Source organism: Echeneis naucrates, chromosome 18 (genome assembly GCF_900963305.1).
Source record: "Echeneis naucrates chromosome 18, fEcheNa1.1, whole genome shotgun sequence".
Classification (NCBI taxonomy): Eukaryota; Metazoa; Chordata; class Actinopteri; order Carangiformes; family Echeneidae; genus Echeneis; species Echeneis naucrates.
The window spans coordinates 10,749,994-10,768,662 of NC_042528.1; the positions used below are offsets into that span (position 1 = coordinate 10,749,994).

At 41.8% G+C, this 18,669-nt stretch overlaps 1 protein-coding gene across 2 annotated transcripts in view; it reads left to right on the forward strand.

Moving 5' to 3' along the window:
* Positions 1-18,669, forward strand: part of dock11 (dedicator of cytokinesis 11) — a 55,143-nt gene that overhangs the window by 5,742 nt on the left and 30,732 nt on the right. For both annotated transcript variants that reach the window (XM_029526872.1, XM_029526873.1), the window contains exons 2-18: positions 428-544; positions 1,151-1,240; positions 2,053-2,135; positions 2,704-2,770; positions 4,487-4,582; positions 5,292-5,426; positions 6,385-6,568; positions 7,238-7,317; positions 8,467-8,550; positions 8,800-8,940; positions 10,790-11,044; positions 14,720-14,842; positions 14,930-15,012; positions 16,011-16,133; positions 16,334-16,410; positions 16,991-17,175; positions 17,283-17,348. In XM_029526872.1, the coding sequence (XP_029382732.1) occupies positions 428-544; positions 1,151-1,240; positions 2,053-2,135; positions 2,704-2,770; positions 4,487-4,582; positions 5,292-5,426; positions 6,385-6,568; positions 7,238-7,317; positions 8,467-8,550; positions 8,800-8,940; positions 10,790-11,044; positions 14,720-14,842; positions 14,930-15,012; positions 16,011-16,133; positions 16,334-16,410; positions 16,991-17,175; positions 17,283-17,348 (1,989 nt within the window). The remainder of the gene's footprint in view (positions 1-427; positions 545-1,150; positions 1,241-2,052; positions 2,136-2,703; positions 2,771-4,486; positions 4,583-5,291; positions 5,427-6,384; positions 6,569-7,237; positions 7,318-8,466; positions 8,551-8,799; positions 8,941-10,789; positions 11,045-14,719; positions 14,843-14,929; positions 15,013-16,010; positions 16,134-16,333; positions 16,411-16,990; positions 17,176-17,282; positions 17,349-18,669) is intronic.

Consider the following 18,669-nt stretch of genomic DNA (forward strand, 5'->3'; position numbering starts at 1 on the left):
AAACTCAAAACAGGAAGTTATGATGTTCGGCTCAGTTGCATCAGATGCACGTTATAGTTGACTTTTGCTTTATTGTTGCCTTTTTAAGAAGACAAACCTCATTTGATTAAAGTTGCTGCTTTGTCTTACCATCTTCGCTCTTTCTGCCTTTGCCTACACATCATTTCTCAGTTGCTTTCGTCATTTCGTAAATTTTTTTTCCAACCACAATCCTCTCAGAAACCGTTTCCTTGCGCCCTAGCAACCCTCTTGTGGTTGTCGATCTGATCTTTTCTGGCTCTGTTGCTTCAGGGGTTATGAAAAGTTCTTGGGGTGAGCCCTTGCTTACTGAGCCACAGTAAATACAAGCTCAGTACAGTACAAAAAAATCAAAAAGGAACTAGTTTGTTATTATGTAACTACATGCATTTGCCTTTTCCTTCCGCAGGAACAGCCAAAGATTATTGAGCCACTGGATTATGAGGCTGTGGTGTTTCAGAGAAAGGCCCAGATCCACAGTGACCCCCACAGAGACCTGCTGCTCTGCCCTGTTGACGATGTTTCAGTGAGTATTCAGTATCCCCTGGGACTGGTCCAAGGTCCAAATTCCCAGATTCTCAGAACTTCAGTTGAAGTTGTAATTAGCTGGATGGCTGATAACACGGATAAATATCTGGTTAAATTGGACATTGTAAGAAAAAAAAGGTGAGTATGTTTTGAACACAGTAGATAAATTAAGAAAAGTAAGACCCAAGTTATGTCCCTTCTTCTTTTCCCAATCCAGTGCTGGATCCGCATGTTTCTCAGCCTGTAAATTGTAGCTTAAACATAGATCTGATCCTGACACTGGTGCTGAGATCACAGCAAACAGCCAAATCAACTTCCTTTTTCCACTTAAACTCAGCTGTAAAAAAAAAAAAAAAAAAAAAGGGTTTCCCATCGTTAATCTCTTCTTATCTCTAATAGACCAGGCACTGCAAAAACAATCCAGTCAGGTACCTCTGATCTATCTGTTGGAACTGCTTCCGTGACATGTGGTTTTGTTTAGAAACAAGTTTAAGTTTGTGTCTTGTTTTTTCCAGAGAATCGATTGACACATCTGTTTCTCACCACAGTCAGTTTTCTCCCAGGCTTGCTCTATCTTCCTCTCTCATTCTTTGTGTGTTTGCAGGAGTCCCAGATCTCCCGGCAGAGGAGGACTGTTGTTCCTTCGGTGCCCCAGAATGCTGAGCAAGAGGCCAGGAGTCTATTTGCCAAAGAGGTAATTCCCATTATGTGTTTTTTATCATTTTAAAAACATGTTTGGGACACATTAAGCTTAAACATTTTCAATCAAGAGATTGAAATGCTGTATCTGGAAAAAAAAAAGACATGGATATCAGTGAGACTAAGATCTGTGCCGCAGTCCTCTGGTCATGTTTTTGGTCTTCTAACCAGTAGAGAACTACAAGTGACGCTAATAAATAATAAGACCTTTCCAAATGAAGTCTGGATCAAACTTAATTTAATATTAGAACCTATTCATACACTAATCAAGGAGAGGGAAACTCAATGGCGATCATGGCGTCCAGTCTGAAGCAGTCACTTGAAGCTCATAAAGAAACTCAGGCCAGTAGTAACCACAAGCTGCAATGAGGATATATTTTATTGACAATGAAAAACAGATTCTTCTGGCACACTAAGTTGCCTTTCTACGGCTCCAAATCTGTTTCTCAGTGCTCACAACTGTGGCTTTATTCAGCATCAGCTGAACAATGATCCATTCATTTTGACCTAACTGAGAATTTCTGTTTGGCAGTTTCACACTGAATAAAGTCATAAGTACAATAAAGAACATGTTGTGAGATAATAAACAGGGGCAAAGCATTCCTCTGATGCTTTGCAGATTAATTTAGTTTTTTAAATTAATGGCATTGTTTGAGTTTTCTTCCTCACAAAAAAAAAAAAAAAAAAAAGGAATCAAGCACGAGTTCAGGATAGAGCTGTGAGCTGTCACATCACTTTTTGATGTAGCATAGTTGTTGTGTTTGAGTTACCGCTCCTAATCCAGCTCTGCATTGGTCTGTTTGGCAGTGCATCAAGATGTACAACACCGACTGGCATGTGATCAACTACAAATATGAGGCTTACTCTGGCGACTTTCGCATGTTGCCGAGGTAAGGAAGATGAGGAAAAATGATGCAAATAAATTAGAAATGCAAATTCTTCATTTACAAGTATGTAACATGTAGAGATTTCCTCTGATCACGCTGGCTTTCTTGCATGCTGCAAATCACTCGTTTTATGTATCCGAGCAGCTTTGATGTTTCAACAAAGAAGATGAAAATTGGAATAACTGAGATTTTTCTCCCCAGCTCAACAGCTCAACAGGTGCAGCACAGATGTTTTCAATAATACTTCAATGATAATAAAACTTCCTAAGGAAATCGTTTTTTTTTTTTTAATCACTGCAACATGAACTTGAGTCATAAATAATAGTTAAAGAGTCACGTGTGGAAAAACATTTCCTCAATTCAAGTGAAAGTCCAGAGGGAGGAAAAAAAAAAGTGTATTGCAGTTACAGACATGGTCTGGCAACGCAGGACATGTGTAAATCCGGCTGCAATATATTACATGCTTTATCAAAAGTAAAGACTTCAGGATCCAGATCAGGGAGAGTACAGTAAAGCGGGAGGTAGAGTCTGATTTATTGACCACTGACCTTCTTTCACTGTTGTTTCAAAGCAAAGGCCTGAAGACCGACAAGCTGCCAGCTCATGTGTATGAGGTTGATGAGGATGCCAAAGATGAGGTGAGTGGAGGGGCCTGAGTGGAATAGGTCATAGACATTGATCACTGCAGCGAGGATGAGTCGTGTCCAACCCTGCTTGGAGAAATTAGAAAGATCCAGCTAAGTTTCTTTATGCACCTGATTCCACCACGCTTTGTAGAAAAATCTAATCTTTTATTAGGAATTATTCATTCAAATCACATGCTTCTCCTGCGTGGCTGCAAAGGCGACCAAACCCACCAGTGCAGGCAGACATCAGCAGGTGTTTGTACTTGGAGCAAAGGGATGAAGGGGATCGGTGGAAAATACAAAGAGCAGATGAAGAGTTAGAGATGCTGTTGGCGCCACCAGATGCGCTGGGATGATGATGATGATGATGATGGTGGTTAAAAAAGAGGACTGGTCTTTTACACTCCAGCGGGAGTTGAAGTTTATTGCCAGATGTTAACTGAGGTGGCGGGAACAGGAAGCGCAGTAAGTGCCAGCTAGCTGCACAGACACACATAGGCATAGAGTGCAAACTGGAGACAAACACACATATAAGTGACAGAAGCTAATATACAAATTTTGCTCCAGGTAGTCGTGCACTGAGCTGGTAATGGTGCAGGGAGGAGTCCCAGTGACTTATGGTCTGTTGGTCCTTTCATCCATCCAGCAGTGTGACCCCACAGAGACTGAGTGCAGGGCAGTGAAACCAGAAGCCATATATGTCCTATAAATAGCTCTCATCGATCCTCCTCCCCCTCCTCTACCCTGGAGACGGATGGGGATAAACTTAGACAGTGAAAGGGTTTAACTGAAGGAAAATAAATGGTTCTGTGCTGCTGAGATTGGGGTGGGGGTGGGGGGGCAGCTGCTCTGTTACTTCACTGAGCTGGTGTTTGTTTCAGTTGGAGATGGATGATTTGGCAGACACAGAAATGATAAGGCAGCGTCTGCCAGCTCTCCATGTTCCTTATAAAACCTTTTTACCCCCCTCCAATAAAGATAAATCCATAATGATACAGTTGGGGACACTAAGCATAAGGTGACAATACAAAATACGCGTGAGATGGGTGTGTCTGAAGGAAGGACATACTCAGTCAAGCTGTGGGAGGGGGAGGACCAACAGCCAATTACATTACAGGGAACTGGAGAAAGAGAGAGGGAAGGGTGACACTCAGAGGACAAAATGCCACTTCACTGTGGTTAAGATCATACCGACAATGTGCGCACACACACACACACACACACACATACATACCTTCATTCCCCGCTTTTCAACTACTTCACTCCATGTCATAATATGTGTCATGTTCCAGGGTTGCATTAAGTTGATTAGGCCTCTCTGTTGTGAATTCTTCCAACTGGCTGGATGCATTTCTCTTGAGTGTGCATATATGCTTCTGTATGACATTCCTTTTTGATTTGTTTTCTATGCTACTGATGATCAGTCCCATGAGAGTTATGGATTGAGTTATGGCAACTCCTTTATGATAGAAGCAGATCTTGTGACAGATTTAGCAGCACAGTTTCTTGTGATAAGAAATTACGTTTCACCGATTAGGTTGGACTCATATACTGGAACTATAAAAAACAACTGCAATCAAAATTAACGTTTCATGGCATGAAGCACTGAAACAATCCTACAATTATAGGACTTTCATGACGTTAATGGAAGATGTATTAATTTGCAATACACTGCTATTTTGAAACCTGTCTCGATTGATTCCAAGTATTTGTGTGGCTCTCCTTCAGGACTCTTCGTCACTTTGCTCTCAGAGGGGAGGCATCATGAAGCAGGGCTGGCTACAGAAAGCCAACATCAACAGCAGCCTGTCTGTCTCCATGAGGGTGAGTCACCACCAGACGTCCTGTCTGTTATTCACGCAGCATAATAGCAACAAATGCAGCAACCACAACAACATGAAGGCTTCAGGAGAGGCAACTTCTTGGGCAACTTCTGCCACCATGCATGACTGAAACACCATTAAAGCTAAACTCTGCCATCGTAGTGTTATTCTCTTCACTTGTATTGTATATTTTAACCACTTGTGTTTACATTGGTGCTTGAAGCGACACTAACACCAGCATTTCAGTCTTGTCAGGGATGTGAATGCACTTTTGTGGTAGTATAAAACAAAGACTACAGTGACAGTGTTGTAAATATAAAGCATGAAAGGAGATATAAATACAAATGAAATCAATAAATGAAATAATGTCTACGAATATGTTTAACGGTGCAGTATTTTCTCTTCAATCAGGAGGGTAAATCACATGAGCAGAGCGGCATGAAATATGCGTTTAGAGGTCACAATTAATTTAGTGTTTCTCTGAAAGTGGCTCAGTTCAGCTCAGACATGTCCTAAGCCCCGCCCACCTGTATCCACTATCCGGTCTTGTGGGATTTTGTATTTACCAGAAATCTGCATTTTTTTACTTTCTCAGAAAACAGCGGGCCAGGCTGAAGAAAACAGAAAAAGTGTTACATTACTTACAAATACGGGCCTTTAAGATACCAATCTCCCTAACCTTCCTTATTCTCCTTTGGGTTGAACTGCAGGTGTTCAAAAGAAGGTACTTCTACTTGTCTCAGCTCCCTGACGGCTCCTACATCCTCAACTCTTACAAGGATGAGAAGAACTGCAAGGAAACCAAAGGCTCTATCTACCTGGACTCCTGCATAGATGTTGTTCAGGTACACAGGGCGGAGAGGGCTGTTTGTCTAAATGAACTCTTTGGTGTCTGCTGGAAGCTTTGACCAGGGTGGGCGTTAAAGCCAAGAATTTAAAGTCAGTGTGTTTCCCATTCTTGGCTCCTTTTAGGGGATTTTAGTTGCACTAATTGAAGAGAAATACTGAATTCCAGTGACTTGGACAGAGAAGTCCAGTTCCAGCAAATTATAAAAAGTTGCTGCTGATGCTGAGGGCTCATTGAGCAGGCTGGTACCTCATTCTGGCCTGTACTCTCTGACGCGGCTTCCAGGAAGCTTTCAGGATGATGAACGCTCTCAGATGATAAATGGCCAGAGAGAGAACACTCATCCTGGCCTCGGTGTTTAATGCAAAAGCTTGTGTTTGACATGCAAACCAGGTTTTGCACCTGTCCAGCTCTGGCTGAATGACACTGGCTCCCTGTTTGTTGTTAAATAAATAAATTGTTTCACAATTTATTCTAATATTCGTATAAAATTAAATCCCTGCATTGTCTGGCTCTGGTTTGCATTTCAGGTTTCTTAAAATCCCAGTTCTCTGCACACTAAAAGTAACTTAGGCGCATGCCTAATTTGAGTCACTCATTCCCACAGTTGTCTAAAAAGTCTTACAAAATCTGCTGCAATTTTATGCGTATGTTTTGTTTTGCATCTCTGTGTTTAACTGCTATCTAAAATAATTTTCATGGTTTTATATTTTCTGTTGATCTGCAAAGTGTCTTTGGCTTTAAAAGAAGCAGTAATAAAGCTTACTTACCTGCAAACCTGTAAGTCAACAACCGTCAGTGGTCCTGTGCAAACATACGGCTCATTATAGAATTGGTTGCCTCACAAACACTGTGGTATAGCCTCATAAATAAGGGACTGTCTTTTACCTCTTCAGTTTCAGATAAAGGAAAAAAAATGAAAAGAATTTCAAGTAAAGTACTGATTTTCCTGTCAGAGTCCTAAAATGCGCCGCAATGGCTTTGAGCTGAAGATGCAAGACCGCTACAGCCACTTTCTGGCTGCAGACAGTGAAGCGGAGATGGAGGAGTGGGTGACCACGCTGAAACAGGCTCTGCAGAGCAGCACTGAGGCCGGCCAGGACAGGAGGAACGGTGCAGAGCCCCTGGATTGCGCCCTGGGTGAGTTATGTTGTGCACACGCTCAGCTCCTCGTATGATTTACAGTCCTTGTGAATGCTTCGATACAGTCATTAGAAATTAAAACAGTTTGCCTGAACAAAATATCTTAGCCTGTTGTAAAAGTACCAGGGTTACAGTAATCCCTCTCCAGGTAGAGTCTAAACCTCCCCTGAGCAGTCTGGGTCCTATGGGATGACACTTTAATTGCTTCCATATTGGATGATCGTGCACAGGCAATAAAAAGGCTTAACACTACGCCTAAGGTTGCTGTCAGCAGGGAAGAAGGAAGTGACGTCGGCTGTAAATCATTAGGAAAGATACACTCACTCAAATTAATCTCGACTAGATTTGAGTCGCTCTGTAGTTTTACTCCTAAACTGAAGGGGCAGTTAAAAAAAGTCATCTTGTAACTTGTTCAGGAATCTCAAAGATGCTGATGAGATGCTGGGAGGCCCCTCAGTCGGGGCTCGCTCAGTCCATTTCAGGTCACCTAGGAGACAGCAGACAAGCAAATGGTCTCTTTTTAATTTAACCAGTAGACTGAAAGATATTAGTTAGGGAAAAAAAACAAAAACGCAGATGAACACAAAGGGAGCCATTTAGGGAGGCATTGGCTGATTTTGTGATCACAATTTAACAACCCCGGTCTCTGTGCTTATGTCCAAACAGATGATGAGACTGCCAGCCAAGGTAAAGGTGAGAGCCTGCTGGAAAGTCTTGGAAGGAGTTTACATCCTGAACTTATAAAGGTATTCCATCTTTCGATTGTATGGTGGTCAGATTGATTCATATAGCAGTTATTTATTTTGAAGTTTTATTCACACAATTAGATTTTATATCGGTTATGATTATCTAGATGATGGAGGAGCCTAGGAAGAGCAGCTCTTTTGATGGACTTTCTGAGTCCTTTTTTTTTTTTTTGAAGCAGAGAACAAAACAGCATTATGTATCCCACAGAGGCCGTGCTGTTTTAATATGTCTACAAACCAGGAGCTACTCATAGACAACAAAGCCCCATGTGCTGCTGTTTCACAGGTCTTTGCTCTGGGCCACTCCAGCACAGTGTTCCCCCTCTCTCTCGCTCCATGAAAAAGATCACTTGCAGTTTGTCTGCAGGCAGAACACAGAAAAAAGCAGAAACAAGGGGAGGAGTAGCGGGGATGGGGATGGATTACGGCTCCTCAACGTGACCTGAGGGTTTTATTTGTTCATCTCTATTAGATGCTGTTCTCACTCTCGGCTGTCTGGCTCTGCTAGCCTTCTTGTCTCTGCATCCCTATGTTCCCTTCTGTGTCTCTGTCTGTGCTGGTTATGAGGAAAAAACTACCAGGAATCTTTTTTTTTTCTTTTGAAGCTACCATTTAATTTAATAGTGGTGCTAGTAGATACATTTTAGTGTCTGGATAGGATACGTGCATGGCTCTATTTTAATCAAGAACATCATTTAAAACCCCAAAAAGTACATGGTAAAATGATAACTATTAAAAGCCTGTCTCCATTGTGTCATAGTTGTTACCCAAGTTAATTTTGTAGTTACATGTTGCTTATGTCGGCTCATGTGTCTGAATTTGATCTTTTAAGACCCCTTAACGTGTTGAAATCCTCAATAAGATATATTGTAGAGGGGAATGGCCAGGTGTGGGGTGTGGCTGCTTTCTTGTGACATCACAAACCTACAGAAGTTCAGACGACAGTTTTTTAAGGCTCATTTTCTGAAACCAGGCTTTGAGCGTTGATCCATGGACGGAGCACTTTCACTGTATTAATATAGAACTTATGGAAGCAATTACGGCCATCTATCTTCATCGTACATGTGAGCTTGAAGGACAGTGATTAAATAACCTCCTAAAGGATATCTACTTAATGCATTTCATTTCCTTTGTTGTCTGTTTCTGCAGTATGCCAGGGAGACAGACCAGCTCAATAAGATCAACAGGAATGATGGCAGGCAAAAGCTTTTCTCTCTCGATCCTGAGACACAGGTGAAGCATACCTCTTTGAACACTGTATTATTCTATCATTTATTTATCACAATATTGATTGAGACTATGTGATCGCTGTTCCCTTATCCTCCATTTACACCGTTTCCTTCTCCCTTACCGTCTTCCCCTTTTCTCCTTACGTGTACCACTCTCCTCTCCACTGGATCAATCTCCTCTCTTCTTGATTTATCCCCCCCCCCCCCCTCCTCCCTTCTTCCCATCCTCTCCTCCTTTCTGTCTGATATCCAGAGGCTGGACTTCTCAGGCATCGAGCCAGATGTGAAGCCATTTGAGGAACGTTTCGGCCGACGTATTGTGGTCAGCTGCCACGACCTGACCTTCAGTCTCCAGGGCTGCGTTAACGAGAAGGGTGATGGGGTCCTCACCAATGTATGCTATTACCTTAATCCCACATCTTTGCCCTTAACTTAACCCAAGTGTACCCTGCTAATTTAAAAAACTCATCTAGGTTGAATCTAAGATACTGTACTTTCCTGCCGATTTTGTTTGCGTGCTTTTGAGCATTTTATCCACAACACACAGATTTGCTTTTAACACCTCAGATCTTCTGCTCTCCTTTCCCTCTGCTGTGTTGCCCCATACAGTGATTCATAATTTATGTTAGCCCAAACATTGGCTTGGTGGTATTTTTTAGTAACTTTACCAACAAAGGATAACATAGTTTTTTTTGTTGTTTTTTTTAAACATCTCCTGATTTAGTTTATGGTTGAAACAGTTTAAACTTAAGGTTAGATAAGGATTCCGTCTGATGAATGTGGACATTTCAACTGCTAAAAGCACGAGGCAGCAGTTCAGAGCGCGGCCTGCTGTCAGAGAGCATTGCTTATGTCCATAAAACATTGATTCAGACTTCCTCCTGCTTGCTGGTGCATTAAAGGAGCTGGTAGGAGGATTGAACTGACTCATATTTGTGGGTTGGATGCGGCACGCTTTCTCATTCCCTCCCCTTCTTCCTCCCCTTTCTTTCCCTCCACAGTCTCGGATACAATTCATGTTTATTGGCTGAAGGGAGTGTATGTCTATCATTCAGACATCATTCATCCTGGGATAAGTGCGCAGTCATTCAAAAACGTGTGGGCTGTGGTGACTAGAGCCAACGCTGTCTCAGCCAAATATGTTTTGAGGCTGATATTGAAGGATTTTATAATAACATTTCCTCCCCGAAATATGAGTTAAATATAATGTTTGACCAAAGTTTCTAAAAATGTACAAACCTGCAATTTTAGGTTGTTGTACGGCAGATTAACGTCTTAAAATTCAAACTGATAGTAACATTGAGTCTGTTTGCCAGCCTCTTATATTCAGATTGAAGTAAGTTTAATAGAGATTTTAATCTGTCATTTTGGAAGGTTCCCCATTAGCTTTTAAGTTATTTTAGATAGCAGAGATAGTTTATAAGTTACCTATGCTGCAGGTCATTGCTCTCTCTCTCCCCTTTTCCCTATCATCCTCTCTGCAAAATACTATTGAAATAAAGACATAAAAAAAAGGCAAAAAGAAGTTTTTCTTTAGTCCAGACAAACTCTATGTCCAAACCATTCATCTAACTTAAAAAAGGTTGGATTAGTATTAGCTTAAGAGTGTATTTTCTGTACCATGCTGCAGGACTGGGTATATGTGATGTCATCTGTGAAAATCACATCAACCTAAATTCTGCTTCTCCTTCTCTTGAATTGAAAGTGTCACTGATTACTCTTAAAGCATACTTCAGGGCTCAAAAGGTTAACCCCAGCTCACCTAGGTCAGCCGCTTCTGATCATTCAGAAGTTGAGGCTTAAATCTAAAGATGAGTGTGCCTTTGCCACTACCACAGCCCATATGCTTTGGACGATCTGTTGGAGGAAATGTGGGAGAATTAGTGGCCTATATGAAAAAACTTCTCAAAACACATTTTTATAGCCTTTTAATTTTTTTTTACTGCTTTTTTACTTCTTAAACTCTGCAATTGTTCTCATTTATATTTATTTATTGTGCGTTTTGCCTTTATTACTTAAATTTTGCCTTATTATTCCACCCCTCGTTTTTTGTCATCATTCCACGGGCAATCTCTGTTTTAAAGGTCCGATCTTCATACATTTATTGTTACTACTGTTGTACTAATATGCAAGAACAGTGTCAAATGTCAGACTTGACACTGTCTTACTGTCTCTTGACACATTCGGCATGTCAACTAAGACATATAGTCACATCACTGAACCATCTCTCTGTTCAACCTCAGGTGGAACCATTCTTTATCAGCCTTGCTCTCTTCGACGTCTCCAAGAGCTGCAAGATCTCGGCCGACTTCCATGTCGACCTCAACCCCCCCTGCGTCAGGGACATGCTGAATGACACCTCAGGCCAGCTCTCACCTTTGTCAGACTCAGACGGTGGGGGAGGGGGAGGACTGATGTTGAATGGAGATTCAGGGAAAGGGAACGGCCTGCCTGTTCTTCAGAGGGTGTCAGAGGCTCTGCTGCGCTTCCCCACACAGGTACAAACTTGATTATTTGATTGTACTTGAACAGCTGTCTGATGGAGGAAGTGACTTTATCTGACTCTCACGTGTGCTGAACAGCTGTCAGTCACGTCTGAATCACTGCATTGTCTGCAAACACAATGTTCCCTCTGGCTTAAGAAACCTATTGTGAAATTTGCATCTTCTCAAAGAAAAAAAAAACCTGAACTAAGATGAGACAAGGGATTTAAATGCCTTTACAAGGTTAGTTTCTTGTATTTCTTGGTTCAGTTTGTGTGTTGTTGTTGTGTTTTATGATGTTGAGTTACCATCACCACATGGACTCTGGACTCTATTAGACAGATTTGGCAGTCATGTCATCATCCGGTTGGAGGTTAGCTGGTTTGGCTGATTCTTCATCTTTTTTACAGCATCACTTTGCTCTAATGTTCATGGCAATTAGACCACATGAAGACATAGCTGAGAAATGAGTATTAGTTCAATCTGTTGCTCTGTCTTTGCTATGGTTTTCTTTGGGTGCTCTTTCCATACATAATGAACTGCTGGGAGTCAAATGTCAATAAGTTTGTGCTCATTAGTCCTGGCTGTTTCTTTATTCTGACAAACCTCTGAAAAAAAGTGAGAACTCCAAATGTCTGTCCACATAATATAAAGCTACTTACGGTTTTTTAGAATGAACAGCAACAACAGCAACAAAAAACATTAAAAAAGCAGATGTCACAGTAAATACAAACACTTGAAGAAAAAAGAATATTAAATCATACCTCTGCGCCTGTCTAAGGACACCAAATTGACAAAATCAATTCAACTCAACTGGACTCACTTCAGTTTTGTGCCAATAATTTGTCTTTAACTTGGTTCAATTCAAGAAATTCCACGGGAAACAATTGAAATTGTGTAATATATATTAAAAGCACACAAAAAAGAGCCCAACAATTTTATAGAATGGGGTGAAACAAACACACATTGAACTGATAAACATTAGTTAAAAAAAAAGGTGCAAAACAAAACCCGTAACATTATAATGACAATGACAATATGGAAAAAATTAAACAACGCGCCCATTTGATTAATTAAAAAAAAAAAAAAAAAGCTGTTGCAAAATTAATCTTAGCATAGAAAAGAAGGTGCTATCGATGCATTTTTGGCATATTTGAAGTATATGAGCTGCTTTAGTGTGTGTGCAGCAGTGGCGTTTTGGTTTGTTTGGTATGGTTTCTATGACTGTTACAGGAAGCACTGATGTGTGTTGTGTCAACAGACCCCATATGAATACAAAAAGCTAGTAAAGTTCAAAGAAGAAATGCACCAGGAGGATTTTAAATTGTCACCTCAGTATGACCAGCGCAACATTGTTGACACTGTGTTTCCAAGGATGCTGATGTGCTTTTGCATCTCACTGCAAAAGTGGAGACACCTCAGGGTTCCCACGCTGACTGCAGCTAGTCTGGAGGGGCTGGGTTATTTGCATCGATTTCTTTCTTTTAATCAAAGTGCTGTGCTTTGCTTTCTTTTTTGTGCGTGTGTCATTTGTGGTCTTTCCAGATGGGGAGGGAGTCTTCAGACTATTTTTGGTCCGTGCTCAACCTTTAAAATAAGCCTTGAAATGCTGCACACGAAACCTCATTCATGTAGCATTTGCAACTGATTTCACATCTCTGGTCTGCCAGCTCCCTGACGTGTGCTGGGTGACCTACAAGTCCCGTCGCTGTGTTTTAAGTCTAGAGTTTATTTAAGCAAGAATAATGCTCTTGTGCTTTTGGCTCAGCCCCTGTGCAAACATCTGCAGGTGTAAGATCAGTGCACATGTGTTGCAGGAACCATTACAGTGCTGCAGTTAGTCGGCCAGCCCAATGACGTCCGTAAATTAGCAGTGTTTAGGTTATAGAATGGGACGCTTTCCGCAGTATTCTCACCCACCAATAATTCATTGGTTATTTCCGGTCCAACATTTTGTCCAAAATTTATTTGATATGTGATCTGGAGGAGATCAAACCACCAAACCACCAGCGCTACCTGCTCAGCTGGCCGCTATCACAGCCACAGATTGAATTTAAAGGAGAGAAGTGCTGCACACAATGCTTAAAAAAAAAATAAATAAAAAAAAAAATAAATAAATCCTACTGTGATTATAGTAGAAAAGGCTTTTTTCACGTTTCATATTCAGTGAAAAAAGTGTTAAACCTGTTATTTAGGGGTGTTGTACCAAACAAACATCTCCCAAACACATGTATTTGTAGGCCTAGGGTGTTTCTGTCACACCACGGTGTTTATAGTGCTAACAATATTATAAAAACATTACTTTTATGTGAGTTATTTGGATGTTGCATTTTGCCACATTGAATGACATTGTATTCAAATTTTCTGTGCAGCTCGATATAGGAAAAAGAACCATTCCAGGCCTCCATAGGTCTAATTTATGGACTTGGTTTTTACTCCCAACACACAGGACTCAAACTGTGGGCGTGGGGGATTGGCTACATCTCCCCTGTGCCTCTGCATGGATTAAGATATAGATAATGAATGGATACATGGATACTATGTTCTGCCAGTCAACATTTGTGCATTCTAACACCAGCAGAAGACATATATTCTACACACATACACATACAAAGGCATGCATGTAAACATAGCGGGCCCTACCTCTGTGATTACTGTGTTATTATAGCTTCACTGGCCACAGTTTAATTTAGGTGCTCTGGGTGTGGTCCAAGGACGGGCCTCCACTTGTTACATCTCTGGTACATCAGCGGCAGCCATCCTAGAGGCTACAGCCTCTGCACAGCTTCATAAAAAAATCCAAGAATCAAATATACTTTTTTATGTTGTTGTTCCAGCAGTTTGATTCCATCTACAAACTGGCTGTGTGGAAAATAAATGGGGATGAGCAGTGAGCAACAAATCATCATGTCAAAGAGAGGAAACGGAGGCAGCTGTGTGTGGCTGTGTAAAACTTCAGTGAGCAGTGGTGGACGGGTTATGGGTTAGAGAGTGGAAGGGGGTGTGTGTGTGTGTGTGTGTGTGTGTGTGTGTGTTGAGGGGGCATCTGTCTGAGCAGCACCACGCTAGCTTCTTCAAAGATGCGTATTATTAACGTGCAGCCTGTGATGGCTACTTCCCATGATTTAGAGCTGCATTAGCTACTGCGATGGTGCCATGGCTCCCTTGGTAGTTCCATTACTTAGGCTGGAACCTTTATGATTTCCAAAATTACTTCCCTCTGCTTCTGCCTGTATTTTCATTCCTCTTCCCAGAAATGTTTTCTATTTAATTGCATGCACGCTTATTAATATGGCCTACGTGGCTGTGTCTGAATGTCATCTCTGTCCCCTTGAAATTGTTTGTGCAAACTGACACTAGTTTAAACTAGACTCCATCTCATAGGATTAAAAATAGACCTGAGCCCCATGTGGTTTTCCTGTATAACCTCAGCAAGCAGCATTTGAGAAGCAGTAGATGGATTTAAGAGCGAAAAGATATGCAAAGTATTTATTTTAGTTCCCAGACATTTTGATGAAGTGGTTTCTCTTCATGTCACTGTGTCCGTCGCTCTCCTTCATATCCTTTGTGGAAAATTTCAGAGGGGAGGGCAACAGCTAGAGTCCACCAAATCAAATTACAACAGCTGATTTTGTTGAGCACTCTATCAACATGTCCCTACACTAATCTACACCTCCCTCTGTCTTCCAGGGTATCTTTTCAGTAACCAACCCTCATGCAGATATCTTCCTGGTGGCCCGTGTGGAGAAGGTGTTGCAGAATGGCATCACCCACTGTGCCGAGCCGTACATCAAGGCATCGGACATCAGCAAGGTTTTCCACCTCCTGTCAATTGATACACACGAAGAACACTTTGTATTAGCCTTTGTATTTCATGCATGTCCTCTCATGTTTCTGCAGACGGCTCAGAAGGTGCTCAAAGCAGCCAAGCAGACATGCCAACGCTTGGGCCAGTACAGGATGCCATTTGCCTGGGCTGCCAAGTAAGACAGGGATAAATACGATCCAGTGATGAATCTGTTTGGATTCATCTTTGGAATCAACTCATCGACTGCTGAATTTTTTCTCTTTTAGTCTAAAACGGATGTGCATAAAGGTCACATATCTTCTGCATCCATCAGCGGGTTCACATAAAAGATATCAAATTGACCTGCGGTTTTTATGTATCATTTGTACCAATTTGCACCATGCAATCAGAGCCACTCACCCCTTAGACCAGGTCAATTGTTATCGCTCACCTAAACTAATGCAATGCAGGCCTTCCTATATACCTGAGCGGTCTGCTCAGCCCCAAAGGGTGCATGTCACCCTGCTTCTCATCAGCCTCCCATAGTGGTCCAGATTCAGGCTACCGTTGCTGCCTTCAAAGAGACCTGCAGGCCTGCTCCCAACCATTTAAACTCCATACAGTCTCCTGCTCCTTTCCAGCCACTATGCTCCTCCAAGTAATGTCTGTCATTACCGGTCCTGCACAGAAATCACTCACAGCTTAGAAACAATAATGGAAAAAGCCACCAATGCCATATCAGAGCAGGGGCGCTCCTATGTATTTATCAGTATTCCCCTGAAGACTCATCTGCTCTTGGCGTACCTCCTTTACTAAAATGCCAGATGAGAATTTACTATGCACTACTTCTCCTGATCTTGTGCATTTAATGAATAGATTGGGTGCTTAGTACTTAAACTAGCATCTCATACTGTAAAGAAGCTTGAGTCATCGTCCCACACACATAAGTCCCCTTGGATAGAATAGAAAATGTAAAGGTAAATGGAATAAATATTGAGGTGCGGGCAGCTGAGGGTTTTCTGTTGTCAACCAGTTTATTAAGCACATGATATAATACACAAATCATTCAAATAAAAATAGATAGACTATATCACATTAACCAACTCTTGGTTGTTTAGCCCTTGTAGAGAAGGTTTTTGGCTTTCTTTTTTGCATGAGGCAGGCACTGTAGCATTTATGAGTGTGTGTTTCCAGGCAGGTGTTCAAAGATGCTCAGGGCAGCCTGGACATGGATGGAAAGTTCTCTCCTCTCTACCGCCAGGACAGCAGTAAAATCTCCACAGATGACATCATCAAGTTGTTGGCCGACATCAGGAAGTGAGTCAGCACCCCTCTACTGCAATTTTAGACACTCTGTAGTTGCTGACAAAAACACTCACGCGCTTGCATGAAACTGCGCCGGAGACAGGAGAGTGTTTGTGCATTGCTGTGCAATTTTGGATTTGCGCCAAGGAGGGTGTCCAACAAATAATTTGTTTTTTTTAATTTGGCTTTTTATGTGTATTTTTCCTCACGAGACCCGAGAAGAGCAAACTTCAGACAATCCCAGGGCAGCTGAACGTCACCATTGAGTGTGTCCCACCTGACTTCTCAAGTATGTTATCATTTCTATTAACTGCCCATAACCAGCCCTGATCCCCACACATCCTCACTGCTCATTGTAAAAAACACAGTCAGTTAAATGACTTTCAAAGTACAACATTTGCTGAGCACTCATTCATTAATCATTATAATCCACAGCCCTGACCTACATGAGACCGCTGTTATGCGAGAACATCTGACTCTGTGCATCCACTATTTTCACATTAAGCTGCTTCTGATTTTTATTGTGAGTTTGATATGTGAGAACCAACAGAATGACGAGTATCAGTCGAGGAAGATAAAAGGAAGGGAGAGCAGGAAGCTTGTCATGTGATGGGTGATATACAAATGAAGCATGTGATGAGAGAACAGCATCAGTGGCAGCAGTTTAAGAAATTCCCTAGAAGAACTGCAAGGAAGCAGTTAAGATAATTGCCAGTAAGATGTAATTCTGGTTTACAAAGCTTTGTGAATTTGATTTGAGAGGCCTCAGATGTAATGAACCATACTTGGATCTTTGGGATTGGACAAAAAGCAGGAAGTCAGCAGTGGAGGGTTGACTCCCTAACTTGTGCACTCTGCCCCCCTTTCAGATACAGTAACTTCCTCTTACGTCCCCGTCAAGCCTTTCGAGGAAGGATGCGAGCGGGTGTCAGTGGAGATCGAAGAGTTCCTCCCTGAGGAGGCCAAATACAACTATCCCTTCACCACATACAAGAACCAGCTCTATATCTACCCCCTGCAGCTCAAATATGACAACCAGAAGACTTTCACCAAGGTGCATGATGGGAACAAATGATGAAACAAAGCACCTGCCTGTGGTCACTCTCGCTGATTACTTCTTTGCTGTAAACTTTGACTGATGTGATGTTTCTTCCACACCAGGCCAGAAACATTGCAGCCTGCATCCAATTCAGAGACTCAGATGACGAAGGTGCTGTCGCTCTAAAGGTAAGTGAATAATGGTGTGCAATCTACCATTTTAATCAGGCAGTGGAGGGATGCCTTTTTTTCACCTGGTACATGCCCCCCAAAATGCCTACATACAACCCTGAACATAATATAGACTGGGTTCATTTCATGCAGACAGAAGTAAATAAGGTGCCGGATAGAGGAGCATTGATGTCAGGATGATGAGACCCAGCAGATCTGCACGAGCCTGGTGCTAATATCCATCTATTCATTATCTTTACAATTATTTTATGCAGCGCCAGTTGCTGGTGCTAATCCCAGTCAATGAAGGGCAGGATACACCCAATTTAGAGTCACAATTTTAATCTGGAGCACCCAGAGTGGAACCAACCAGTCACAGGGAGAACATGCTACCTTCCTGGGGGTTCCAATGCAGCTGCAAAGCAACCACTGCACCACCACGCCACACCATGTCAGAAATTGTGAGAAGTTGTGGAACATTCCATGTGAGATCTGATCAAAAGCAGACGGCTCAAACATGATGAATTTTCCCTTTTTATTGCTTCTCACAAAGTGGAAGTCAGCATGCAGCTGAGGGGCCAGAAAAGGAGAAAGGAAAAGCTTACAGAAGCTGCTTATTATAGCTGGCAACGGGAGATAATGAATGGTCACTCTTTTTTTTCTTTTTTTTTTTTCCGCTCTCTGGTCTCTTCCTTCTTCGTTTCTCTCTGGCCATGCATTTTAAATATTTGTGGCTGGAAAGAGTCATTAAAGTGTCGTGGATTTGTTTTTCTTTTCACTTTTCCAGAAGGAGGGAGGAGAACAAAAAAAATCTTTGACCTCAACCGCCAAAACATTTACACTTGATGTTTTCGATTACGGGAGGCCAGGCAGACTTATTGTCGTGCAGTCATCTGTATTATATGTCAGATAGAGCTACAGACACTGATGTGGGTATACAGGCTGGTCTCAGTGCTTGAAATAATGAGCTGGAGCCAACATCACACCTCTAAGGAGATCTAAGGAGACCTCTAAGGAGTAATCAAGCTTGAGCAGGCTCTGGGTTTTACTCTGATCTGACTGAAAAGAATTTCCCTGAAAGCGTCAGAAGAACAGGGACATGGATTTTTTTTTTTTTTTTTTTCTTCAGAGACTGTGAATTAACAATTGGAAAGATTTGCACTGCTAGCCTGCATGTTGATCTGCCGATCTCAAGCCATAAATGTCTAACAACAAAGACTTTGTTGTCTTAGTTGTCATCTGAGATTTTAAAGATCTTCTCCAGACATATTTTAAACTTTGTGAGCACGCTTCCACTGTTTGTGTTGGGATGATCCAGATGGTTAGTGGAGAACGTCAG